Source organism: Astatotilapia calliptera, chromosome 20, assembly GCF_964374335.1.
Source record: "Astatotilapia calliptera chromosome 20, fAstCal68.1, whole genome shotgun sequence".
Lineage (NCBI taxonomy): Eukaryota > Metazoa > Chordata > Actinopteri > Cichliformes > Cichlidae > Astatotilapia > Astatotilapia calliptera.
The window spans coordinates 34,461,583-34,489,442 of NC_137441.1; the positions used below are offsets into that span (position 1 = coordinate 34,461,583).

Consider the following 27,860-nt stretch of genomic DNA (forward strand, 5'->3'; position numbering starts at 1 on the left):
CTTCTTATTTATTTACCCACAAAAAACAAGTCTAATCATTAATTTGATTTAGGACAGTTTTGCTCTGCTACACAAATTAATATAGGATATAGTTCTGTAAGCTTAAAGTATATTGTAATGGAAGCCCGTATTATATTATCGTTGTTGTTGTTGTTATTATTGTAACCCGAGTAGATCCAGGCCTGACAGGACTCACACAGGACAGAATGTCTCCTTTGCAGCCAGAAGTCCAGCTCAGCACCTCTGGACCTCAGTGGAGCGACCATTGATTTGATCTCCTCGCTCATTCCTCGATTGACACAGATGCACTGTGTCACGGCTCCTTGGCGAGATAAATCTAAGTCTGTCTAAACAGGCCCACTGTCAGCAGACATTTTAAGTTTGTTTTTTTCTTTCTTTTTTTTTTCTTCCACCCCTCTTTGGTGTTTATGTAGATTTTCAGCTCATAGTTCAATAGCAGCCTTGCTTTGCTTTGGATGGTGATTGCTTTTCTCCCTGCTCATTTGCATACTAAGAGTGGGTTCCCACTGAAAAGATCAAGGTAATCTATGTGTGGCCGGCGCTGGGCTGCTGCCAGGAAGACTCTGTCGATTCCATTAAAGGTGGGGCCAGATGTTTGTCATTACCTTTATTGATAACCACGGGGTCAATACTGTGATTTATTCTGCTGGGATAGGGCTAAGCTTTAGTCACAAGTTTCACCAGAGCCTGATCAATAGTACACAATGGACAAGTACAACATGCCCACACGTGAACTGAGAGCCTCAGCAAAGCTATAAATCTGTCACAAAGTTTTGTGCTTAGGTGCACATAGCAACCACATAGCAACCATAAAAACAGCTGGGTGGGGTGTTTTTTTCTTCTTCTTTTTTTTTTAAGTGTATTTATTTCTACCTGAAAGCCCACATCCTGTGGATGTGTCACTTATTTTTCTTTCTATTGGTCCCCTTCACTGGGTGCTCTTTCAGTGTTGTCGCTCTTCAAAAAAAACAAAAACTCAACAAATTGCACCGTGGTTATTGTTTCTTTAGTTTTCTACTTATTAATCATAAAGCAGCATTTATTTGTTTTTAATGCAAGACTTAACCCATTTAAAGAAATCGGAGTATTTTCAGATTAAACATTAAATTTCACTGTTGCTCATGAAGTGTAGTGGTGAAGTCAGCGCAGCTGTTTGTTTAAGGCATTGTGACCAGCACTGGACATTCCTCTGGTGGTTGTGGTCTGTAGGAGGAGGGCACTGTCTGTACCCTCTGAATAGACGCTGAGTCGCCGAACTGGACCAAAATGTAATTACCTCTAGCTCACAATGTCACACTGCAGACCAGAGCCTGACAGCAGCCTCAAAATGAAACACGCTGGGATTGAATTAACCTCCAGCTGGGAGAGAGTGTGTGTGTGTGTGTGTGTTTTGAACTGCTCGTATACCTTTTTCATGAGTGCGATTCTGAGATTTTTCCGAGAACTTACACTGTCACACTATTATATAGCACAGTCTGTTTTCTAAAATGCTTGGGCAAGCAGTGCTGTTTTGTGGCGTTCTGTGACTTTTGGCCCAGCCAGCCAACTATAGAAATCAGCCACTGAATAGTGAAATGCAGTGCTCTGGGGGAAAAGAGAAAAAACTGAGCACACATACAAATAGTCTCTCTGCCTGAGCTTTTTAGACGCATTGATATGATAAGCTGATAGATTTGGAGCTATTAGAGTCAGTCTCTCTCTGTCAGTGACAGTAATTTGATTTAATTTCCTTTTTGTCACAGTGTTTAACATCAAACTGATTTTATCCAGAGATTTATTGAGATTGATCATATTTTCATCATGTAATATGTTCTCTGAATGTGTGTTGTATGGCCTGGGTGGAATAGAATAACGTAATGTGATGGGGACTTAAATGAGCCATTAATCTTGCAGACCCAAGGGTGAAATGTAAATTGCATGAAGTATACAGCACATCACACATTTAATGAAATATTCAAGTTGCAAATCCTCCCTGAGATTGATGTGATACATGAGCAAATTCATCTACTGTTTGAGGACTTAAATCATTTACTCATCCTTCTTGTGTCATATTTGTGACTCAGTATTGTGTATGGTGCTGCCTGGTGTCATTGGGGATCTCCTCCCATATTTGAGCATCAGTCTGTGGTGGTGTTTGGTTGCATCACATCAGCTGATACATGATTTTTCAGAGGTTCTCCATTGAGTTCAGCTTTTGAGAATGTGAGGATGAGTCAGAGGTGTCAATGCCTTCATCAACCAGAAACTGCCTACACACTCTGGCTACATGATGCCGTGCATCGTCCTGCACCAGGAGCAGCATACGACAGACTAACACACGAGTCTGTGTGTGACACTTTAAGCATATGCCTTCCTAGGCCATCGCTGGCCCACTGCAAAATTGGACATGCTGGATGATGACAACCTTCGCAGTGGCATGTCCTGACTCCTTGATGTCTGTCGTATGTGCTCAGTGTGAAGCTGTTGTCGATGAAGAGATCTGCAAGTTCTGGTGTTCTCAGGTGAATGCTAGTCAGTCTGCATGGTGCTGGGCTGTGAGCACAAATTTGCACCAAAGTAGGTGAAGTGGATTCACAATCACTTGTTTCTTGACTGGACAGATTCTCCCTGGAGTTGATGTTACGCTGCAATGATCAAGTATTGCCTTAATTTTCTCAGAATTGTATTTATTTCATTCTTTAAATAGTACAGTGTAAACTTAAACAGCACTACAAAAGTTTAATAACATGTACAGTAAATACAGGGAACAACTTTTTTTTTTTTCCCCAGCATGTTCAATCAAAAGCACTTTATTCATCACACATAATGCCAGAGGAAAAGCTTTAAAAGGAGACACCAGGTGCTCTAAGATTAGAAATCAGGAATGGAGATAACGTTGTGCAGGAAGGGGGAAACAAAGTGATGATTTACAGTTTATCTGTGGAAGACACTGGGTATTATAAATGATCCAGTGAGACCAGAGAGAGATCTGAGCCAGTGTGCTGTCGGGGCTTCCTGGCTGTATAATTGAAAATCATTCAGACAGCTGTACGTTTTAACCTTGGACCATGTCTTGGTCACTAACTGATGGGTTGGGATGCACAGCAGTTGAAGTGAGAGGAGTAGATGGGTAGACGTTGAACAGGTGTGAGTCTTCATGGATGTGCTGTTTGAATAAAGCTTTATCGAACACCATTTAAAAAAAAAAAAAAAAAGTAGCCCTTTGTAGAAGTGCTTCAGTATCTCTTGACATTGATTTTTTTTTTCCCATTATAACTCTGCACGACACATTATCGAGCAGGCTGAATCATTTCTATATGTGGGCCGATTACTTTTCAATCTTAACCAGCCTCCACCAACGTACTGTCAGATGTAACACACTGGTTTCTGAGGGAGCTTATAATCTTTGGGAGTGATACAAAGCCAGGAGTGAACTCCAGGAAGTAATGGATACCCCTGGCCTGTCTTAGCAGAAGCCTGTCTCCTTCCTCCATGCAGAGGGCTGGAGCAGTGTGGTCGTCTCTTCCCTCATGGAACCAGATGCATTATTGATGGATGGCCAATTGGGAACTCAATTACACAGAGATTACTGGGCTGGCAGACACTGGGACACCACTACCCTGTCAGAACTATTGAATTAGAGCACAGGAGAGGAGGGAAAGTGTCCTTCAGAGATGCTTCTTTTTTCCTCTCTCTTTCTTGGGATGGCAGATGGCCACATCCTAGTTCATACTCTGACAGTTGACCTTCACAACAACTGTAGCTTTGGTTGCGCAGCTAGCTGGCTGGATAGCGCTGTGGTGAGCAGTAGTGCGAAGCTTATTTCACACTAACCTGGATCTGGACGCCGCGGTGTGGTAGTACCTGTCGCGGCTGTGATTTGTAGCGCACACGTGCGTTTGTGCATTCCTCAGTGTAATTTCATGTATCAAGTGACAGCTGCTCTTCCTTTAACACCGAAGCAGACGCAATGATGAGAGAGGCTCAGAATGCGAATGTATGTGCATAAATATTGGCATTTCACCAAATCTCATTCATATAACATGGCCTACCTGAATGAGAATCGTGCCTTGCAGGGTCGTATGCTATTACAAGTTTAATGTGAAATCTGGATGGCAGAAGATGAGAGTGGTGGAGGAGGGGGGGGGAGGCTCAGCATCTGAAATGGAAGCATTCATCTTCCTTTTCTGTTGGTCAGCAAATGTGTTCAATGGAAAGGAAAAGCAAGGTGAGGCAAGCTGATCTCAAAGAAGAGAAATCATTTCATAGCAGACCACACAGTGAAGCATATTTCACCCCTTGGCTTGGTGCAAGCTGCCTATCCTAAGCTTCTGGTTATTTTATTCATCAGTGAAGGTATGAACGTCTGTGGATTTACACTTCTGCTCTTGGTAGTTTTTGTTAAAGGAATCTTGATACATTTTAAAAGCCATTTCCACTTGCTTCATCCTGTATCTTTGGAAAACACATGGACGAGTTTTACGAGTTTTTTTTTCTTCCCATTTCTCAAGTGTCTTCTTCTCTTGTTGGTATGTCAGTGTGTCAGTGAAGAGAGCTACTTTTGAAAGAGAGCATTGTTCAGGTTTGCGTTGTCAATGGAGACGAGGCCATAGCCAGGATTAGGTGGACAACAGCAGCTTTCACCGGGCTCCTGCTTTATCCAGGTCTTTTTCCAACAGGCTGGACAGTTTAGAAAAGACACCCCGGTGAGCCATGCCCCGCTCTGTTGCCCCTGTTTCCCTGAACACTGGGCACGGGTTAGCCCCTGGAGAAAAGGTTTAATAAGGAGTGGAGAATAGCCATTAGCTCCCTACCAGCCTCTGTTGATGGAGGAGAAAATGGAGGGACCAATAGACCAACATGAACTATTGGAGCCTGTGACAATCACATCACAGAGGAAACTAATTCCCTTTTCCTGAGGGTGAAGCCTGTCCACCAGTTCAGAGCAGAAAACGCTGCCACAGTCATTACAAAATGTAATTACCTAGAGTTTGGAAAATTAGTGGTTAGATCTGATATATTAGTGCAAAAATTATCCCAGCAACTAACTTCAGCTGTGCACAGTTATCATATTGTCTGAAAGTAGTCAACAGCAAAGAAACTACTAGTGGGTGCAGAACACTAATCGGTCACTTGTTTGCAACAGTGTTTTTAACCTGTTATTTAATTAGTGGCCTAATTCACAGGTCAGATCGGTCCTCATTGGGGGGCTGCTGTGCTCATAGCCAGAGCTCTATGCATACCTCACATCACCATATTAAGGATATTCCCTCTCGTTGACATAGAGATCCAAGAGAGGGAGAAACTTCTGGAAATGGATCATTTAGAACAATCTGAAGCCTGAGTAATTGGCTCACACAGCTTAAATGTACATAAACAGACCTCATTATTTGAAAATTTGGACAGGTTTAAGCTGGGTCTCAGTATATATTGACAATAAATCTGTAAAAGCGTAATAGGTCGACTTGATGTAATTTACATTCTCTCGGTCATCTTCATCGGCCAATATCTAAAGAAGTTCTGGCTTGGTGTGTGCGCGCGTGTCTCCTTAGTTGCCTTGTCTCGTGTCTTTGTGTATTCGCCGTACCCCATTCTTTATTTCATTCCATATACATATGCAAGCAAAGATCCTCTTTCTTACCATCTTATTTGTTAAACGCATTTCCTGTGTTTTCTCGCTGTGATGTCATGCTGGATACAATCACACTGTTAAGGTTGCAAGCAGATGGCAAACATTGATTTTTCTCATACCTGCACTGCATTTATGAAATGGCCTCTCAAAGTAAAATCAATTTCAGTCGATGTTCTCAGTCTTTTCTATCACAAACAAATTTATAAAAACCTGCTGGTACAGCTGAGTCATTAAGTGAGATTTTATCCAAACATAGCTGTACCACGCTAGTTGCCAGGTAGAGATGATCTGATCAGCGTCCTTTGAATTATTTTTGTAGAAAGAAGCTCCGAGTTTGTCTCGGTTAACTCTTTAACGTTCGATCATGCGATCGTGACTCAGCTACTTGCATAAAGTTTGTTTCTACCAGCTGAGTAGGCTGAAAATGCACGTTGTGAGTCATTGTCCAGTATTTGCCAAAATACTGAAATTATTGGAAGAAATTTGAAATAATGAATGCATTCATGCAATTTAAAGCTGACCTATTCACAGTGAATAAATGCATGCCATTATTTAAGGAAATCATCTTCATTAAGTAAGCATTTTTGCAAATTAATGTCAGTGACTTGTAGCATCAAGTTACAATCTGCCTCAGTAAGCACAGTTATCATTACTGATGAAGCTGCCCTCATTTGTAGGACAAAGACATGCCGTGCCTCTTTTTCTTTATTTAAAGTACGCCTCAGATTCAAATGATGGAAGTTACTACATATCACAGGAGTGCATGCATACACATAATGGGTGGAGTTGGAGCTGCACTGTGTAGTTGCTGAGATTCAATCACATGCAGATTTTTCTTCCATATAACCATATTTGCTGCCTCTTCCCATCTTCCAAATTTGTATTTTTCTTGTCAGTTGCTATCACGCAGAATCTGTGTTTGATCTATCGATTAACAGTCAGAAATAACTGGAAAATTGGAAAAAGTACATTTGTTGACATGGACTCATTACATTTACTTTCCACACAACCATGAACCTCATTGTTTAGTGGAAAGTAAATGTAACGAGTCCATGTCAACGACGCCCAAAGGCTCATTCTGAGCCAGGAAAAACACTTTTATTGACAGTAACTGGAGCTGGGTCCTGCAACCAGCGGATTCTCTCATTGTATTTAATTTCAGCTCAGAGCTCTATTTTCTCTCTATTTTGTCTACTTGGAGTCTTCTGTCCTCCTTCATTACAATAACCAACCTAAACAGCCCAAATCTGAACCTGAAACCAATTTAAAATCCAAATTCAACTCCCTGACCTCCATATGTCCAGAGCTCTGTTTCCATGCCATCAGACTGCATGCCTGCATGGTGTGGAAAGTTCAGGTTCCCAGTGTCACATGACCCTATCCAGATTAACATGCATGAACGTGACTACAGACCCTCTGACACTACAGGTTTATGTCGATCGCAGAGAAAGTCACAGGATGTATTTAGAGACGGTCAAACTGTGTGATTTTTATTTTTAAAAAATAAATGTTTAAAGACATTGTTCACTGCCTTCTTTGTAGTTACCCTTTGGTCAGAAGAGATAAGGTGTACAGAGTCGTACGTGTGTTCTTTTATAGGCTTCAGATAGAGAATCAAAGGACTTTAGTTTGTGTTTGAGGCTTTGCAGATGCTGTGCTCTCACTTGAAAAGAAACATACGATTTCACCAAAATCTAAAGCTTTAACCATCTACTATATCCTCATGCTTTTCAAAGGCTCTTCCACGACTGAAGTGCGAAGCTTTTCATCGACCTGTGAAGTCCATGAGTGTCTTATCACTTCGGAGCGGTAAATCTGATGCGTCTGTTAAGTTTTGTGAATGACCCCTGCGGTGTGGGGTGTGTGTGTGTATGTGCTGCGTCAGTATCTGAAAGCGCTGTCGGTGTGTGCAGCAATGCCACAGGGTTTAACCCCGCTGCATTGATCCCTGGGTTGCTCGGGGCTGGTGCCTAATTCTCCAATTTTCAGCTGTTAGAGATAGAATTGGAATAATAAACAGCTGAACCTCCCACTAATAATCCCACTGACTCACCCCGCCACCCCCGTCTTCAGGACAACTGGGGTCGGGGTAGAGTTTCTCTGTCCACCCTAATCTCAGCCAAAGCCTCAGCACTCGCTCCTCTGCCCTAATGAAATGATATTGGCCAGCTTTGTAAGCCTGGAAGTGATTATCGCTACACAAACGCATGCACATTTGGATGATTTGTAGATACTTAAAGCACCTACATTTGTCATACACACTCCTCAGGATATGTATATACGTTTGCAAAGTATCTGGAAAAACTCTTGTTGGTTTCCTCAAACAAACAAGCCTCTCTCAGCTTTAAAATTCTGCCACAGGAAGAAGAATACAGGAAATGATGATAATATATGCTTTAAAATAGAAACGGGGAAGAGAATACTCTAGTATGTGTTTTCTTTGTTTGTTCAGTTCCCTGAAAAAAGGATGTGATCATTTCTCGGAGTAGTTTTATGAGATTCACAGTTCAAAAGTAATCCTAGTTTATCTTTTACACTGCTTTGTTTTGCAGCTGCTCGGTTCATTCTGTGTCTGGAAAAAAAAGCAGGTTTGGTTCTTTTTAAGGCTTTAAGGCCACCAGCCCTTTAAGTCAGCTTTCTTTTGATTGGCTCCCCCTTGCAAACAGATGGCTCAGAGTGTAGGTGGGTGGGGTCTTTGTGCTATGTTAGAGATATCCTGGCTCTAATGACAATGACATCATCCAGAGGAAAAAAAAGTTAAACTTTTGGCTCACAGGGGATTTTTGAAATGTTTTCACACCCACCTGAGGCACGCTCGTCTTTAGCTTTTACTTTAGTGCTTGTTTGCAGTGTTAGTAATGTCATTTATAGACTATGTATTAACGCTAGTGGGAAAGTAATTGCCAACTGACAATATGTCAGATTTTTTGAATACCTCAGCGCATTGAAAACGTAATATTGGTGTGATCTTCATGGGGGTCAGTGTAGGTAGGTCTTTGAAATGGTGAAGAACTATGAATTCAGCTTTATCTGAAATTTGTTGAATTTTCTCAATAACAGCAGAAAAACATGTTTTAAGAATCAAGTTGAGTGATGCAATTCTTAAAGAGGTTATTCAACGAGTAATTACTGACATGTTGAAGCTGCCTGTCATGTTTGGGTCAGGAATAGCCAGAAAAAGAAAGACGTCACCTGTAACTGTCACTGATATTAACACCAGCATGTTTGTTTGTTTGTTTGTTTTTTTTACATTGTTTAATTATATTTTTGGGTAATGTAAGGTGAGTGGCTGAAAGTACTCATTCCACATAATTTGTTGATCATGTCGGCTTTGAGGCGTTAGGTGTGAAGGAGTGATGGATGTCTCACCTGCTGCATGCTCGCAGTGAAACTGCAACTTTGACTGACTTTGTGTCAAATGCTGATTTCTGTCCATGCAGCTGATAAGTGTGACATGTTGCTTAGCTAATCACCCTGCGGGGCTGCTCTGCATGCAGATTTTCATTTAACCAAATTAAATATAAGCCTGATTCAACGGTTTGGCTCAATGTAAAAAGGCTGACCTGCTCCCACAGTTCATCATCGGGGTGAACAACCTGCTGAATGGAGGTGTTGAGCTGGCGTATGAGGTCAAACACTAGCGTGTTGACCTGTACCCTTTGTCCATTCAGGAGTAATTTCATCCGCCACAGCTCTTTTGTCTTCCTCTCATATCTTTCCATTAACCTTCAACCACTGGGCTTCGACGAGTCCTCCGAGCCCCGACAGTAACCCATGTTCTTTACTGTCTCCTGTGCAGAAAGTCTTCAGAGAAATTTGGAGAGCCAACACGGTCACAGGTGTGTTGTCGTGTATCAACGCATGTTTGTGGCAGAGAGGCACCTGCCAAACTCTTCTGTGCCAGGGGAAGTGGTCTGTGCGGATAATGCCTGCTCTGTTTCATTGTTACTCTGTCGGTGTTTGAGTTTTTTGGCTTGCTTCAAGTCCTGGGGCCCTGAAGTCTTTGTGCTGTGGTAGTGCTGGACTCAGCATGCTGCCTGTGTCCACACACTGCTGCCTCAGCACTAATAAGGCAATAGTATGATAGAGGGAGCGCCAGTTGTCTGCTTTCAACGTCCCTACTCAACCGTACCCTTACCTAATGCCCTCCCCCACAAAGACACCATTACCAGATCTTTTAAGGATCCCATATTAGGGAAAAAATCAAGGAGTCTAATTGTGGTTCTGAACTGGGTCTCCCTGGGTGTGGTAAGTTTTGTAACCCCTCTAATGAGTTGCTGTGTTTCCTCCTATGGGTTTATTGCACTGCATTCCAATTTAAGTCATGTCACTGACCACTGGAGCATCTCCTAAAAAAGCTCAAACCACATGGTTCAAATGAGGCCAGTACGGTTTTAACACCGTACACAATAAAACGACTCTGAGGCCCTGACAACGTGATGATTTTAATAGAAGGCGGCCTAACGAGGAACATGGCAGCACAAATGACCAGATGGGCTGAGGGGGAAAAATGTCAACGTTAACCAAAAAGTTTGTAAAAGTTAATAATGGAGGTTTTTTTCTCTCTCTAATGTTTTTATTAACAATGAGGGATTTATTGATATGTGGGTTTTCTCATATTTCTTTTTGTCTAAGCTTTAAATATTAAACTCGGGGAGCAAAATGGGAACATCAGAATATTTTTTATCAACTGCAATTATTCACCAGTAATAAACGGTTATATCACTTGACAACATAATGAGCTATAATAGGATCAGTACAGTATAAATTATTACACCCACCCTCCTCTGGGCAAACACTTTCTCTAATGCCGTCGTATGATAAAGTCCATGCACGCCTAACGTGATCGCAGTGTCCCTCTCTATTTTCAGCCTGCCCACCGACTGTGTCTGCTAATTTCTATATGAATATTTTTGGTGCGCGCTGTGTGTGTGAGAGTGGCATGCTGTAACATGTGTAGTGCTGAAGCTTGAGTGGAGCGGTGGCTGCATGTAACAAGAGGAGATGACTGGGCCATGTGGCCCTCAGTGTGGTGCTAAAAACAGCCCAGCAGCTGTGTGTGTGTGTGTGTGTGTGTGTGTGTGTGTGTGTGTGTGTGTGTGTCTGAGAGGTGAGTAAATGAAACGCCACCTGACCATGAGCAAAAAAAACGAAACATTGGAGTAACAGATAACTAATCAAACACGCATCAGAAATCTTAAAACGGTCATTATTGTCACACCAGTCCTTTTCTCGGCCCTGTTTCATCTTCAGTTCTGCGAACGGTCAGAAATCTGGGCATTGATTTGGATCAGTTCACCTTCGATAAACATGTTCGTTGTCTTATAATGCTTTTATCATCTTGTTCTGAAATGGGAATTATCATTATTTATTTTTGACGTGGCTCGATTGTAACATTTTGTTGTTCCTTGATTGCTTAAAAGCTGTCCAGAGTGCTACTGCGAGGCTTTTCACCCGGCCCGCTAAAAGACTCCATGTGACACCAGTTCTGTCCTGTTTTCATTGGCTCTCTGTGATACTTCGTATTCAGTTTAAGATTTTGGTGATGTCTTTCAGAGCTCTTCATGATGTGACAGGTCTGCTATGCATTTGAAGTGAGCTGATCAGTGTTTGTTGGATGTATCTTGGTCCAGGATAAGGACAGAAGTGGATTGTGCTTTTGAGGTTGTGGACACTGAAGCTTAAGACCAACCTGTGCAACTTTACTTACTTAGTAGCTCCCTTGATGCTACTTATAAGCAGTCCATCTGGTTCTGCTACAAGTGACTGGAATATTCACTTCTCAGCCACAACATGAAAACCATCTGCCTACTTTTACACAGGTTTCACTACATTGGGGTGTACACAAAAGACCTCTGCGGTTTACTCTGGTGTCTGGAACCAGGACAATGGCAACTGATTTTTAGGTCCTGTGCCAAGTAGGACTTCTGTGTATTGGGCCACTTCTTCTGGTGCATCTTGCCCCCAGATGCTGGGCTGATTTGGGAGTTAGGAGGCTGAGCTACTCTTTTCTTGCAGTTTTTGTGTTGACCTTTGCTGTCTTTATTGTAGTGGATTATGCTTTTTACAACTTCCCCTCAGATGTGGTCCAACTGCAATAATGTTTGATTACAAATAAGATGAAGTGACTGGGTATCTAAACTGTTTATCGTGTCTGCTCATTAGCAGAATGTGCTTTTGAAACCATCATTAGTGGAACATATTTTTCATGTCTACCACGACATAAATCCCACCTGCCTTATCGTCATCAAAGCAGACCTGACCTATTGTGGCATGTCCAGTGGGTTGCATGGTTGGCGGACTGGAATCTGGGAGGGGTCTGATGAAGGGTTAAGGCATTGGGTTCTTTATCGGGATCCTTAGATCTGTAAATTGTCTGGTTAGTATATGTGTCAGAAGGCTAGGATGTAACTTTTTCCAGCAGAACACTGAATTGTTATGGCCCAATGTTTTTTTGGAAGTAATATTGCACTTAATTGTATTTCTCAGTAGTCTTTGTTAATCAGACATTTCAATTGTTATAAAGGGACAATTAATTCTATGACTCTGGTGGCATCTGTCATTTTTTACAGTGTGGTATGTTGGAGCAGCAGTTTATCGGCAGCTGAGAGGAAGAGGTTGGATAAACTCATTAGGAAGGCCAGCTCTGTTCTGGGATGCACCCTGGACCCAGTACAGGTGGTGGGAGACAGAAGGACTCTGGCCAAAATAACATCTCTGATGGACAGAGTCTCCCACCCCATGCATGTAGATGTTGCTGAACTGCAGAGCTCCTTCAGTGACAGACTGCTGCATCCTCGATGCATGAAGGAGGGTTTCCGCAGGTCCTTCCTCCCTGCAGCTGTCAGACTCTGAACTGCTCCCAACAAACATAGATGTTTACAAGTTAGTTAATTAACCAATTCGCACTACAACCTGGTTTGCCTCTTACCTGTAATTATTTTTATTTAATTTAATAACTGTACAGTACTCTCTGTTTATAGTAACCATTGTCCTTTATGTAAATATGTAAGAAAAATTGTGTATGTTTCTGTTCTGTGTCCTGTGTACTGTTTGTTTGTATATTTGTCTTTTTGGCTGCTGTTACAACCAAATTTCCCCTTGAGGGATAATTAAAGGATTATTCTATTCTATTCTATTCTATTCTATTCTAAGACTGTAGTTCACTATTCAAATGTTGAAAAGGTTTAAAAATTAGTGGTGAATATAAGACTGAAGTATGATTATTGATCTATATTTGAAAGATTAGTTTTTGTTAATTGTTTTAGTTTTCATTTATTTGGTCTTTGTTTTGTTTAAATCTATTAATTAAAATGGTTTTAAAAAAAGCTTTTAGAAAATTAGCTGTAAAAGTTCTGCTCTAATCTTCAGCCTACACCTTTTCAGTCAGTAATGCCTTCTTTCTATTTGATTCAGTTCTTTAACTTTTTAAACCTTTAAACCAATTTATATAATATAATTTAAGAAGGGAAAAAACCCCAAACAAAAACAAGAAAACCCCACATATATCTTCTGATGTGCATATAAAAAATGTATTGGGCCACCTGTCATAAAAAAACACATTTTAGAAATCTTTAGAAAACTTGTTTAAACCACAAATTATTTTGTTTATTAGGCAAATAACAAACTGAATGTATGTTTTCATACTCAAATTTTAGCTAAACTGCAGTAATGCAATATATGCAATACATTTAAATTGGTATCTTAATCAAAAAATGTGCTTTACTGTATTTTTTATTTATTTATTTATTTTAAACAGTGAATCTGAAAATTCATGCTAACAACAGTAACTATATTTACCTTAGCTTGTATGTACTGGTGGATTAACAATTACTGGAACATTTAAAATGAGTCTGGTAATTTACCAGTACTGTTAATTTAGTGCAGCTGTGGCACAAACCTTAAAATCGGTGGCGAGCTAATAAATTAGTTCTTCCTTTTGGCTCTTTCTCACAAACGCTAAACCTCCATTTAAGATGCACATCTATCAATCAACCATGTAACCTGCATTTATAAATTAAAGACCTTTAAGCAACGCAAACATAAAAGAAATAAACTACAACAGTGCAGGAGATGTGTAGAGATCTGCTTATTGCTTTTATTGCTTGTATCGGTGGCGACTGTTGCTCGACAGATGTTTCCAGCTGTAGTCTTGCATTAATTTGTCCATAATAAATCCAATCTGTTATACTAAGGTCAAAGTTTATTGAGCTATTTCTGTTTCTGGCTCTACTCAGCTGAACCTTTGTTCACGAGGTCACCTTATCTGTGCTGAATGGTGAAGTATGGTGTGATGGTCGTGCATCAGGGCTTTGTGGAGACAAGTCTTCTGCGATGTGGGTGTATGGCTAATGTGGCAGTTGATCAGTAAATACCTCCAAGCTGGCTGCTTGCTGAACCACATTGTCTTCCTCGTGTTACATACAAGATGTTGTGTGGGTGTGGCAGCTTAGGAATTTTTGGAAGGCATTTTTGCTTTTTTTGTTTTTGTTTTTTCGGAGCTTGGCTGAAAAATAGAAAATAATAATAATACACTCATACCAGGCTAAGATGCATTATTCTGCTTTTGAGAAATACTTTCTTAATTAGTAATAAGCGATGAATATCATTTTTCAAGGATCAGTTGTCAAGTGTCTGTTTCAGTCAGCCAGTGAAGAAATAAGAGCTCGCTCCTCGGTGTGTTTTCACTGCAATTTGACCGCTGTTGAGCTTTCTTAATCCTCCTATGTCAAACCAAACTTACCCTGGGCATTTCCCTCCAAATAAAAACTCTCCGCTGTCCTCCGTGTCCAGGTTTCATTATGAGCGAGCACCTTCACGCTCGCCCTCCTTCAGAGGATGATTGGTCAGTCCCCCACCCTCCCTGCTGCACTCCCCTTATTCTCTATCTCTCTTCCTACTTAAATACTTTTAGCATAAAGAGTGAGAAGGAGGGGAGGGGGATGGGAGATCCATGGGGGAGGGGAGCTGAGCGCTCGCTCTGTCACTGACGAGGGAGAGAAAGAGGGAGGGAGGGGGGGAGAGAGAGAGAGGGAGAGGGAGGGAGAGAGAGAGACGAATTGTGTCCCATATGTGGGGAAAAAAGCATAGCAGTGCACATGCAGGTCTGGTCTGCTCCAGGGATTATCCTAGCGCTTTCAGATCTGATGGAGGACATGCAGGCATGAATAGGTAAGACTGCTTGTCTTCTCTGCATCTATGTGTTTATCTGCTGTCATAGCCCGCTGCTATCCCTGCTGTTTGACTTGGCCGGGCTGAAGTTGGAGGAAGACGGGAACTGAGCGTGTTGAAACAGCTCTCCTGTTTGGCCAAGGACCATGAGACATTTCCTTGAGAAAACTCAGCTTTCTCTGCCTTCTCCCTTCAGCCTCGCTCTGACCTGTGCTGATGCAGGGCAGTGTTTGCTTTAAGTGGGAACTGTGGTTTGCCGCTGTAGTGTGCATGTTATTCTGGGCTGAGTGGTAAAAGTTGACTGTCAGTCGGAGCAGAGTGGGTTTGTAGTCTGATACTGTGTTGTTGCCTGTTGGTGTCCACAGATAGCCTTGTGGTCATTGCGTAATTTCTCTTCTATGTGAACAGTACATTTATGAATATAAATCTGTATTTAATAGGTTTGTTTTAAAGCGAACAGACTGCTGCCAAAAGTATTAACAGAGCATTAAATAAAACGGTTGTTTAAGACTTGGTTTACATATCTGAGATTATGTAATTTATGACTTTTAATATTTGACTTATAAATGAACTGTAGATTCTACAGATGTGGTTTTCACAGAAAGCATTAATGACCCCAAAGGCTCAATGAAAAAACTTTCATGGAAATATTTTATTTGCACGGCTTTTTCAGAGAGGTGCTCCAGATGAGAAAAGCATAATAAAAACTAGAAGGTTAAGCTGATTTGAGTTGGTGCGTGATCAAAATTTCTTTCACAACTTGACTTTTCAACCTAAATAGAGACTTGGTGTAATTTAATGTGCTTTATCTTTGAAAGTAGACAAAAACAATAGCTGGTTATATTTAGATTTCCACATTAAAAATACATTTTAAATCATTTTACAGCTGAAGCTGATGTGTTTGGACAGCTGGACAGCTGGAACTTTGGCTATATCTTTCCCCTGCATTTTGTTAGTACGGCTCCAAAAGTGCTCTGTGTCCTAAGAATGCAGTCTTTATTGCCCCAGTGCACAGAGCAATGGTATGCATGAGTCTTTTTGTGAGGCAGATTTAGAAAGCCCTCTTTAGAGGCTGGATGCAGCCTCACAATCAGCTTAATGCCTGCCTATAATGAACGCCCTTGTGCGCCTCAGTTTGGTAGACTGAGTGCGTGTGTGTGTTTGTGTTTATATCAGTTTGAATTCTGTTCTTGTTACGCTGATCGGGCTCTTGGGATGGTCAATAATTCCATCAAATTCCGGTTCAATCTTGTGTTTGGATGCGTGTTGGCTTGTGAGCTCGCCTTGCAAGCATTGGTTGACGTTTGAGTGTCCACACAGTGCAGCAGCCAGTAACTCCCTCACCTCTTTTTCTCTCTCTCTCGCTCTCTCAGGGCTGTTCTGTTGTCAGTGCAACCTCATGCCAGTGATGGACTACAGCCGGACGGGCACTAACCTTAGCTGGCATTCACAAAACAGCCTTCCTCCTTATTGAGACCAGCTCCACAGAATGCTGAGTCCTATTGTCCCTTATAGTGAGTACACTATACCCTTCTCTCTATCTGCTCTGCACACCAAACGGCCTCATTCCCTCACTTGGACTTTGCCTTAATCAATGAGTCTCCGTTCCAAAAATACACAGGAGCGAACATCGTGTTTGTGTAGTTTGCAAACAGAGGAAGAATTGACAGTTGATCGTGCAATCAGAAACGTGTTGGGCTTTTTTTCCTTTTCTTTTTTTCCCTTTCCTGCTTGACGTGCGTTGTGGAAATGCTAAACCCCGGGCACTGGCCCTGTGTGAATGTTTCATCAGCAGACGGAAGACACAGATGGGGAGAGGAAGAGGTTGGAGGGCTGATGGTTTAAGCTACAGAAACCCTTCAGTCCTCAAAGTGTCATTTTACTTACACACACACACACACACACACACACACACATGCACACACGGCCTCCTGCCTTCTCTGCTTTTTCCTCCTCCCCTCTCTCTATTCTCCCTTCAATGCTGATCTAATAACTAACATGTCCAGTGTTCGTCTCCCCCTTTGCACCCTCCCACCAGGTTTCATTTGAGTCAGAGTCCAGTGCTCCGGCTCTCCGAAACGGCATTGTTTGCCGGCCAGCATGGGGCTGCCTCCGTGGCCTCGGCCTCGAGCGCCTTTTTCCCATCTCTTTAAATGGCCTCAAAGGAACATTATTGGCTTGACAGTTACAAGAAAAGGAGGAGAAATCACATGGAAAGGTCAATTTAAAAAGTATTACTTAAAAATGGTTTGTAGGAACTTTTGATTGTGTTTTTAAATGTGGCTTCGGTCGCAGTGTAGGCGAGCGCGTGGGCGTGTGAATTCAAACTGGAAAACAGAGTTTGATTAAAGCATCACGAGCAGATGTTTGACAGTAACCATGGCTGTTTGTTTGCTTTTGGTGGATTTCACCCTCTAAATGCCCAAATAAGTAGCTGACCTCTCGTTTTTGTTTTGAAACCGGTCCATTCACAAGTGGCTCGTGGTTGAAATATTGCCAGCTCCCAGAATTTTTTTAATTTTTTTGATTAAACGCTGTTTATAGTTCAGACCCTAATTAGACCGAGTTTGGCCGTGCATTTGAAAGGCCTGTTTCGCAGGTTACTCCTTTAGTTCCCTGCAACCTGCGGGTCCACACTCACTAGTTATACTCGGCGCTGCTGAAATGGACAGCGAGTCTAAGAATGTCACAAAGTGATGGTGGAATAGTAAGCATGCCTTCGGAGATGACACACTGTTGGTCCTTCATAGGACTCTTCCGGTACATTATGTTTTAGGCTTTGTGGGCCTCTGTGTGTGGCTTGCTGTTGTGATCAGGACACACAGTGCTTCTTTTCATCTTCTCAGATCAACAGCTTGATGGGTTTTCATGTGTGGTGCATTTCTGTTCTGCAGTGTTTCTGCAGCGGCGAGCTCATTTCAGAGCGGCCTGCTAGTATTTGTGCATGCAAAGTTCACACAGGGGATTGTATGAGCATGTGCAGCAGTGTTCGGTAGGCTTTGCCGTTTATTCTCAGACCAAGCGTGACACACAAATATGCCCCTGTGCTTGAATGTGATGTCTCGGCGTACTGTCTTTTAGATAAGGACGCTGAGTATGTGCAGTGCATGTGAAGACTCTCACTTCCATGTTGGAATCCCCTTTGTGGGAATGTGGAGCATTCCAGCTTCCCAGTGCTACTTCTGACTCCTGCTGTTGGCATTTCTGTTCTGAGTCAAGTCCCCTTGTATGAACACAAACAAGGTGACATGTGCTTAGGACAGGTACACCGACACAGAGTTTAAAGGGGGGGGGGGATCAGAACCACTTCGACTTAATGAATAAGATGTCATAATTATTCGGTGTCTGAGTGTCTGATTCTATATTAGCCTGTTCAGCCCTTGTCCCCGTCTCCGGCCAGTCCAGAATACTTCAAGCTGGGGTGAGCAGCTATGGCCGGACCTGCGGAGAAACCTGAGAGAGATTCCAGGGGCCATGGATACTCCTGGAGGGATTTGGTGCAAAGAATCTGTAATCTGCACTTCAAACACACTCTTAAATCAGTCCCAGGCCGCCAACCCAAGAGTGCCCTAACTCTTGTTGCTGGGGGCCCCTGCTGGTGTAGCAGTACCTTTTCTTTTAAAACAGAATGCATGCGCACACACATATATACAAACACACACTCCCAGAGCGACTACACACAAGAGCCCAGATCTGCCAGTTTTTATAGCTCTCTCCTCTGACTGACCCCTCTCCTTTCTCTCTCTTGCTCTGTTTTTGTGTTTTGTGTGAGTGTCTTTGTGAATGACTCCGGCAAGTCATGGAGCGTTTTTGTATGGAGGAAAAAAGACTAGATCTCATCCCGGCTCCTGAAGGAGGAGGTTGGAGGGCCGTGCCAGCGCGTATCTCTATTGTAGGCAGAGTGGTATGAGTGGTGCAGTAGAAGGAGGTCTGTGAGGCCCTTGAGTAAACACACAGCCTAAAGTGTGTGCGAATAAGTGCTAGGATCATTAGTTTGGGTGTGAATGTGTTCCAATTAGCCACCAGAGTGTGTGCGTGCGTGTTTGTGTGCGTTTGCGTCTACGTCCACAAGAAAAGAAGGTTAGGAACCCAGGCCCTGTGAGTTCACGGGCTCTGTGGTTTGTCTCTCTACGGGTTTATCAGCTCATTAAGGAGACCTCCGCTCCCATTAAGGGTCCAATTAAGAAGCAGGGTGGTGAGGCTCATTCGGGTGGCAGCGCTGAACTGGATTCCTGAGGCAGCAGAATTCAGAGCTCGACAATGTGACACGTCTTCCACACCAGCAGAGCTAATTAGTAAATTACTACACTTGAGAAATAACATACTTTAATTGTCGTGTCTCGAGTGTTTGTAGGTGTTTGTAGTCTAATGTCCAGAAAACGCTCTGCTAGAAAGAAGAGAGGCTGTGGAATGTCACTCGAGCTTTCTCTAATTTGTGTGTGTGTACCAACAGAAAACAACAAATCCCAAAGCTGTCCATGTGCCGCGAGTATAAGCTCAGAGCACAGAGGGACCAAGGGATTTGGATAGAAAAGAGGGGGGGATGCAAGATGCTCAGTGGGAATGTGGGGGAATAAGGGAGGTGGAGAAGCGGAGAAACACAGATAGGAGATTGGAGGGAAAAGACAGAGCTGAAGAGGAGGAGATGGAGCGAGAGAGAGATTGGGTGGGTGAGACAGATGGAAGGGGTGATTGGTCATCACAGAGCCTTAGGACAGCTGTTCTTTGATATATTAGTGGACACAATGACCTAAAGCCAGCCTGTAGTCCCAGAAAATAGGGACCCTGTTTTTTTTGTTTTTTGTTTTTGTTTTGTTTTTTGTTTTTTTCCTTCTTGAAGGGAAGGCGGGTGGGGGGTCGACGGACCGCTGCCATTTGTGGACGTGCATTAGCAGGCACGGGGGATGGGGGAGATGTTTCTAAAATTACGAGCATGAAGTGACGCATCCAGCAATTATTCTGGAGGCTTTCTAGTTTTGGAGAGTGCTGAGAAAAGCAGCGCAAAATGAGCGTGCTCGCTCTCAGGCAGGACTTTGCATTTTGCTGCACTCTCATTAGCAATTCTAAACACGTTTGTCAATTAATCAATGTTTAGCAAAATGCCATCAGGTAGTTTGGCCGCTGCTCCACCTCCATCCACTCTGCTTAAAATAGCAACTTTTAATGCCACAGAACATTAATCTGCCTCTAATTTACCCTTTTGTTTTATTTTGAATCGATATTTATTTTTTTCACTTATCCTAGTTACATGGCATTACAAAGGTATTAAAATTGTATCATTACGTTTAAAAAGCCGCACACACTTTGGTCATTTTGTCCTTATCCTCTCATGAAGTAATATTAGCTTCACACGCTGACAAAAACTCTTCTGACAGCTGGCCTGGAACAATCCCAGAGGAGGGTGAAACAAAAAAGGAGTAAGTCAAACTGTCATTCTGATGCATGGAGTGCAGATAGCTCTATCCACAGAAAGATGAAAGTATAGAGATAGAGACACACATACACACAAAAAACTCACAGAGGACATCCCTCAATGCCACTGCAGGAGATGGGCTCTGTCCTCCTGGGAGTGTACTGGTGAGGCGTCTTTGAAAAGAGCTGCGTCTGCTCGCGCTCTGGGCAGCAGGTGTGAAAACTCCCCAACAGAGCTCCCGCACTCTTCTGTTATTACATCTTTTTAGGGACATGAAGAGGGAGCAGATGAGCCAGATGCAGCGAGAGGCCTAGCGCGGGATTGTGTTTCATTTGAGTGATAGCAGGCCTGCGACTGAGAATTAGATTTATAATAATTTTCCTCAGCAATCTCCAATTATGCATGCCTGATATATGATGATCCCCGCTGGTCGGGTGCGCATTATCCCCGTTTTAACGTGGGTCGACGAGGGTCCGAAGAGCCGACCTCTAACGGCGTTTTGGCAATACCCCACACAATCACAGAGGCTCCTCTGCGACTGTGGGGTAATAATGCACAGGGTGACTCGACACGGTGTAACGCGAGTGTCGTACGAAATAATCCAAAATTTATGGCAGGAATTTATTATCTTTATCACCGTCTTCAGGTCTGAACTGTGCAAGGGGCTGATAAAATGTGTATTTCATACCAACGTCCAGAGACAATTTTCTACTCTGTCCACCAGCTAGGCTGTGAAATGTGGCCGGTGTCTCCGATTGGTGTTTTTACGACACACCGGTAGCATGCAGCAGCATACAGCCTAGAAAGAATGCCCTGCTTGATATTAGTATCATAAATCATAGTGAACTTGAGAGCAGAGGACTTCAAGGGCTTGAAACAGCAAATCAAGATAACATACATACACAAGAGATTTTCACTTGCTTCGTGGTTTGCGTGCTAAACTGATGATCATTTGGGAGATTTCCTATTCAAAGCAATGTGTTGGGTTTTGAAAACGAGCAGTTGTGTTTAAAGAGTTCAGACGAAAAAGGGAAAAAGTCTGTCTTACATATGTATAAGTGCCAAGCGTGAGTTTTGTCCAATAACTCATCGATCAGGTTGTGCTCGCTGAACACGTCCCGACTGATGTGGTCATTGGAACATCAACTTTGTGCTTTATCAGCACAAACACAACGCCCGTCACACTTTGCCCTTCTCCACTTTCATTCCCCTTTTGCAATATCGGTGTGCGGTGCTTTGTGTGACTGCGCCCCTTTTAAGCTTTTTTTTCTTCTCCCTTTTTGAAGTGGCTGTTTTCTGAGAAGTTGTCTCAATTGAATTCCTGACACACTGCCACAACAGCCGGAGCAGCATTCTCAGAACAATTTGACACTGTGCTCTCTGCAACTTTTTGTTCATAGGTATTGAAATAATTTTGTTTTAGGCATCAAGTCTACTTTTTCATGTTTACTTTCAGGTAGAATAGCTGGCCAGACTTGGAGGGTAACTCTTTATATTACCAAGACTGCAAATTTTAAGTTTATTTAAGCAATCATTTCTATCAGCTTAGCTTTTCTTGTTAATAAATAAAATATTAGAAACAATGTAACAAATGCATTAACTTTGGTGTTGTGTAGATGTATTTATTTTCTGGTCTGTGGATGGGGCGGAGCTGAACTCTGAATATATCCCAGATTAAATTGATCCAAAGCTCTCTTGTTTACAAGCGGCCCACAGTCCCAGAAGGCTTGTTGCATCCGTGTCCGTTTTGTTCCTCGAGGCCGGGAAAACAAAAGTGCCGGGAATGGAGAAGAGGGGGGGAGCAGCAACCTCAGGGGAGCTGTGAAATGGCACTGGAGCCCTCCGTCTCGGGGCTTCCAGCCAAGATAAGGTTTCACCTCACTCACTGATACTTATTTTATAGGAAACCACAACGCAGTCGAGAGCGATACCAGCCTTTATGGGCCACGAGCTACTTCAGTTTCAGCCAGTCAACAGGAGACTCTGTGACTTTGCAGGTGGCAGATCTGAGCATTTGAGGGCAGAAATCACAGCACTCCCCACACGCTCCCCCGTTTGGCATAAGTAGTCTAATTTTAATTTTAGGGCCTCCTCAAAGGAAAGCTGGTCTCTGCTGAAGTGAGCTGTGCCACTGTCTTCATCACACACACTCCTACAATGGGATGCAGCTCACACAAGTTCCTCAATAAATCCCAGGCTGACACAAAAGCTGTCAGTAGACTGCTGCTGAATAGATTAATAAGATTTCCATAATTAGACAGGGCCCTGACAATAGGATCCTTTAGGCTTTGTCTCAGGGCCAACTGGATTGTCCGATCCGCGCACGTCTGCTGGATGGTCGTCCGCCACAATGGCCGCACAGACAGTAAGGCGGTCAGAACATCTGTCTCTCCTGGGGCCAAGAACACACACAAACAGTGGGAAGTTTTATATGCATACACAGAAGGTTCTTATCAACCTCCCCACACTCAGTCGCACTCGGTCAACAGAAGAGCCATGTCATTATCTGTGTATATTGAACTTGGTCACTGCAAGTGATTTTTATTCACTTTAAATTTAACAGCGTAAGTGATGAAAGAGAAAACATTACACACTTTATATTTAGATCACAGAGGAGCTTTACTTTGTATTGTTAGCATGAAGAAAAGCTTCGATTGTATTGGATTCATATTTGTAAACAATATTCAAATCATAAAAGTCGTCTTTTATATGAGATGGAGTTCAGGGGATGGTGGCGCATAAATAAAAATATCAGCTCATCAGTGTTACTTGCAAATGGATTACAACATTTAGTGATTGCATTAGCAGCGCTAATGCTTCTATGTCACAACCCAGCATCGCATTAAAGCATGTATTGAAGTTAATCTAATGATTGCACTGCTATCCACAGTATGTCCACATTGTCCTGATTTCCTACTTCTAATCTTAGGTTTCTTCCCGTCCCTCCAGTGAATTAATCTGCGCGATGGCTCTGATTTAAGCAGAAGTGTAGATTAGCGCTCGCTCAGTTCATTGTGGAGTGCTACTACTCCTACTACTAAAACCACAGTCCAGCACTGGGAAAGATCTAATTGCATGGGACGCTAAACTGCTCAGCAACCCCGCTGTTTTCATCAGGGGTGAATGATCACTCGCATCGCTCTGTGGAAGAATTATAATAACGCTCAGATTTAACAGTGAATTGGTTTTTCAGTTACGGGCAGCTGGTCATTACTCCGGTCAGCGGGGTAGTGTACCATCCTGTATTAGAACTACTCTAATGATGGAGAGGACAGCAGTTAGCCCGCCTCACTGAGTCCTCTAATGTCTGCGCAAGTCTGCTTAGAAAGGACGAAGTGCCTGCTGTCCACTCTTTCCCCTCCCTGCCTCCATCCCTGCCTTTACCATCCCTCCCTCCCACTGCAGGTTTTATGAGCTCCCCTGGGCTCTCATCCATCTCTGTCACACACAGGCCCCATTATTGGGGCTGCTCACAAACTGGTTGGGCTGCAGATGGGAAGGGCCTGCAGGACATGTATATGGTTTCTGCAGCCTGGACAAAGACCTGCAAGTCAGACCAAAAAAAAAAAAAAGTGGTCATCTGGGTGTGGACAAGCCAATGTCTTCAGCATGTTTTTAAAAATAGAAGTGAACACAGTGCAAGACTGTTCTTGTACATCTTGTGGCCGTGGGTGTGAGGCTCTGTGGGTTGGGTGAAGCTTAGGGAAGCGCTTGAACTGGTTTGGCCATTGAGAACTTAAGGCAGTGCATTTGAATATGAAGGACATGATAATCCAATGGCCATCTGGTCTGCCGGTCTCATCTGACTGAATAAACAGGCGTAATCTGAAAACACACACGCGGAGGTTTGGAAATTGGGTAAGGAGGGAGGCCAAAGTTTGGGAGTGAGCTAGAGACCAAGAGAGCAGCAGCTTCTAATCTTGGACTGTGGATATTGAGCTTTGATTTAAATGGCAATAAGAGTCCTGGCTCCACACACACAGACAGCCATGAATAATGAATCATCAGGCGTCCGCTGAAGGAAAGGCAGAGACGGCAGCAATGATGACTTTCGCCATATTCCCTTTTACCTCCCGGTTTGTGACTGACGTAGTCCTCACCTTGGGGTAAATCATGACAGTTCAGTAATGCCAAGCTATGTGTGGAATGTCAAGCTAGTGCCTCAGCAAGATGCAGCACTCTTCATGAAATGAACAATCCTATAATTATAAGATTGTGATTTTGTTTTTTTTAAACCAGCTTTTAAACATTGTTAATTATATCCATTGCATGAGGGGAAACATGAAAAACAGATTTTTCTTGCTCATCTCTGTCCTGTTAACTCAGCGATGATCAATTAGACCACTGCTGAAGTCAGCCAGAGGAACAGGCATTCCACTTTCCCAATGTTCCATAGGAGACTGTGCTGATGAATAGCACACTATGCTGCATTTCCAAACCCACCCACCCCCCTTTCTTTCTTGCTTTCTTTCTCACTCTCTCCACACCACTGTCCACACACACACACACACCCTTGTTCATTTCTCCCCTCCCCGTGTCCAGCCGGCCACTGGGCCTTTGGAGCTCTGGTGTACGGTGGGTGGGTGGATTGGTGGGTGGTACGTGGGGGGGCAGGGCGAAGAGAGCAGGCATTCAGAGCAACATGCACAGGGAGATAACAATAGCTCCTCTGGGAGATCTGCAGATGCTAGCAGTACAGGCAATAGTAGTGGGATCTTATCGCTACGCCAACATAAGCTGGGAAAGTGCGAAACAACACATCCAACCCACTGATCAGTTCCCCCCCGGTTTGCCCACAAATTAAAAATTAAAATGAAAAACTGAATTTTAGGCATTCTGACACTTTCTTTGTGTGTTTTAAATATAAATAAATAAATAAAACCATGGTTAAGATCATGGAAAGTCTTGCTGTTACTGCACCCAGATGCCCATGTAAACGCCTACTGTGGAGAAAAACATGGCCATAGATGAACTTATATGATGACCAATAAACTTCAGGCTTTCCTGTCTAAATTTAAAGTGTAATGATTTTTCTGATGCAAGTCTACTTAGAAGAAAAATATAACTTTTATTTACTGTTTTTTTTGTTTTGTTTCTATCAGGCCTGTTAAAGATGCACTGGAACCCAGAGCATGCCCAGTCCCTCAGCCAGTGGCCTGAGCAGCACCTGGACGTCTCCTCCACCACCTCCTCTCCCGCCCACAAGTCAGAATTTTACTCTGGCCGTAGCCGCAGCTCCTACAACTACGCCTGGGCCAATGACGACATCTCTGCCCTTACAGCCTCCAACTTGTTGAAGCGCTATGCTGAGAAGTATGCCGGCGTGCTGGACTCGCCATATGACCGGCCTTCTGCTGTGGGCACCTATCCAGAGTCTGGGGCCTTTGGGAGCCTAAATAACCAAAAGACTGAGCTGGAGCCTTGGCCACTGACGCACAGCACTGAAGCCTATCCCCTGGGGCCTCCTGGAGGCCATGACAGCCATTCGGGGCCCAAGACTGCAGCCACGTCCACGGGCCCTCCGGGGATTGGCAGCGTGTCAGTATTGAACAGTAACCTTTCAGACTCAGGTTACAGTGGTAGCAGCTCCTGCAGTGGGTCCACTGAGTACCCCTCTCGCTACAATGGCACCTATCTTTCCTCAGGTTTTTGTCCGCAACCCAACGCAGCACTTCCCCCTGCCTCTCTCCACACTCTCCAATCGACTCCCACTCTTGTGCCCAGCTATAGCCCTGCCACGCCAGTCTACAACTACCCCCCCAGCACATACCCTCCTCAGACCAGCCTTGCTCCTGGCTACAGCCACCCTTCTTCGACTTACCTCCCCTCAGGTCTACCGGCCCCTACCCCTGTTCCTTCAAGGCCCACTGTGGTAGGAGGCAGCTATAGTTACCAGAGCACAAGCCTTGGGACATCTGAATCTGGAGGGACATTGAAAAGAAAAGCCTTTGAGATGGGTGTTGAAGATGATGAGAGTGGGGACCGGTCGCGGTACAGGAAATACAGCTATGACCCTGTGAAGGCTGGGGGAAGCTCACCCTACAGTGTGAATGATAAAACGGATTGCCATGGAAATGGCTTCAGTAGTTCAGGCAGCACAGACCCTCAGACCTTCAAGCCCAGTAAGCCCTCCTCTCAGCCCTTGGTGTCTCCTCAGTTTGGGGCGGCAGGGCAGTACAGCCCTCCAACAGGCATGACGGGGGAGAATGGCATGACAGAACAGGGATTCACCCAGCAGCAGCAGCAGCAGCAGCAGCAGCATTCCCAGGCTGTCAAACACCCTCCATTATGTGCTCCAACTGCTGAGGCTATGAAGAGTCCAGACCCGCGGCTGTTAGACCTCATCAATGGGGAGTTATTGGACTGCATCCCCGCATTGGGCTGGGGTGAGCTGGCTGGACTCACACATGTCAAAGCTGCCCTGGAGGAGGACCTGATGTGGCCCGTGTTGAGGCCAAGTCCAGTGGTGCAGCCACCAAGAGCCGTCCTGCTGTTCGGCCCCAGAGGAGGGGGTAAGACGACATTGACTCGCTCACTGGCTTCGCAGTTAGGGGCCTCCTTCTACCGTTTGAGTGGAACCATGCTGGCCTCTAAAGGGAAGCCTGAGGCAGAACACATTCTGGGGTCTCTGTTGCAGGTGGCGGGGGCACGGCAACCCTCAGTTGTGCTACTTAGTCAGGTGGAAGCCATGGAAGAGGAGGGCCTTAGGCAGGTACTGCTGAGCACCCTGGAGAAAGCTCAGGTGGGGACCACAGGTCTGGTGATTCTCGTATGCGCCACTGGAAGGCCAGATCTGCTGCAAGATGCTGTCCATCGGAGCTTTGCTAAGCGATACCACGTCGGCCTACCAGATGTGGCTCTGCGCAGAGAGGTGCTGCTGCAGGCTCTGTCGCCCCAGGGCTTCAGCCTGAGCGAGAGGGAGCTGAACGGTGTGCTGCAGCGCACGGAGGGCTTCACTGTGCGGGAGCTGCTGCAGCTCAGCCAGCAGGTGCTCTCGTCAGCATCCTCCTCAAATGGAGCCATGCACGGCCTCACCACGTCCAGCAAACCCCCCGACTTTACAGACTTCGAGAATGCCTTCTGCAAGGTGCGGCCACACACCACCGCAAAGGAACTGGACACTTGTGTAGAGTGGAGCAAGATGTATAGCCACTGAGAAAGCAGCCAGTCCCAGTACTCGGACTGCATTATGACCCTGTCTCTGCATCGGCATAGAAAGCCTTTGGAATGTTTTTGTTTTTTGTAATTACAGATTATTCAGCCAAAAGAGCCAGAGAAGCTCACAAACATGGGAGAGATGACAAGGTTGTTTCACTGGCAGAAGCATGCAATGATGTGCTGTTTTTGTTTTGCTGTAAATACCCGCAATATTTTGTTTTTCCCAAAGAAAATAAGGATGGGGCTTGTTTAAGTGTATTAGTAGTTTGGCCAATGGGAAAATCAGATAGCTGTTTTATGACTCAGAGATCCTGATTAGCCTGGGTCCAGGACAAAATCAATTATTTGTTGCAAGGTGAAGCGGTCCAAGCTTATGGATAATCAGGGTTTGGAAAATCCCTCCCCCCCTCCCCCTTGGCTGCTACTCTCAGGATCCTATTTATTACCAGTCCACTTCCATGCTTTCCAAATGTTGATTTACTCATT

At 43.9% G+C, this 27,860-nt stretch overlaps 1 protein-coding gene across 2 annotated transcripts; it reads left to right on the forward strand.

Moving 5' to 3' along the window:
- Positions 1 to 14,575: 14,575 nt before the first annotated feature.
- On the forward strand, positions 14,576 to 27,514 carry fignl2 (fidgetin like 2). Of its 2 annotated transcripts, XM_026154513.2 has the most exons (3): positions 14,576 to 14,803; positions 16,177 to 16,317; positions 25,319 to 27,514. In XM_026154513.2, exons 2-3 carry the CDS (start codon positions 16,293 to 16,295, stop codon positions 27,370 to 27,372), a joined length of 2,079 nt encoding a protein of 692 aa, XP_026010298.2. In that variant the 5' UTR covers positions 14,576 to 14,803; positions 16,177 to 16,292; the 3' UTR covers positions 27,373 to 27,514. The 2 variants fall into 2 exon arrangements, with proteins under 2 accessions (XP_026010298.2, XP_026010299.2); XM_026154514.2 differs by lacking the exon at positions 16,177 to 16,317 and having other exon boundaries at positions 14,674 to 14,803.
- The last annotated feature ends 346 nt before the right edge of the window (positions 27,515 to 27,860 follow it).

What these genes read in the sequence shown, in the direction of transcription:
- fignl2 (XM_026154513.2), top strand. Translation starts at nt 16,293, where the DNA reads ATGCTGAGTCCTATTGTCCCTTATA. An exon ending in GAGTCCTATTGTCCCTTATA is followed by an intron (nt 16,318 to 25,318) that starts GTGAGTACACTA and finishes TGTTTCTATCAG; the next exon opens with GCCTGTTAAAGATGCACTGG.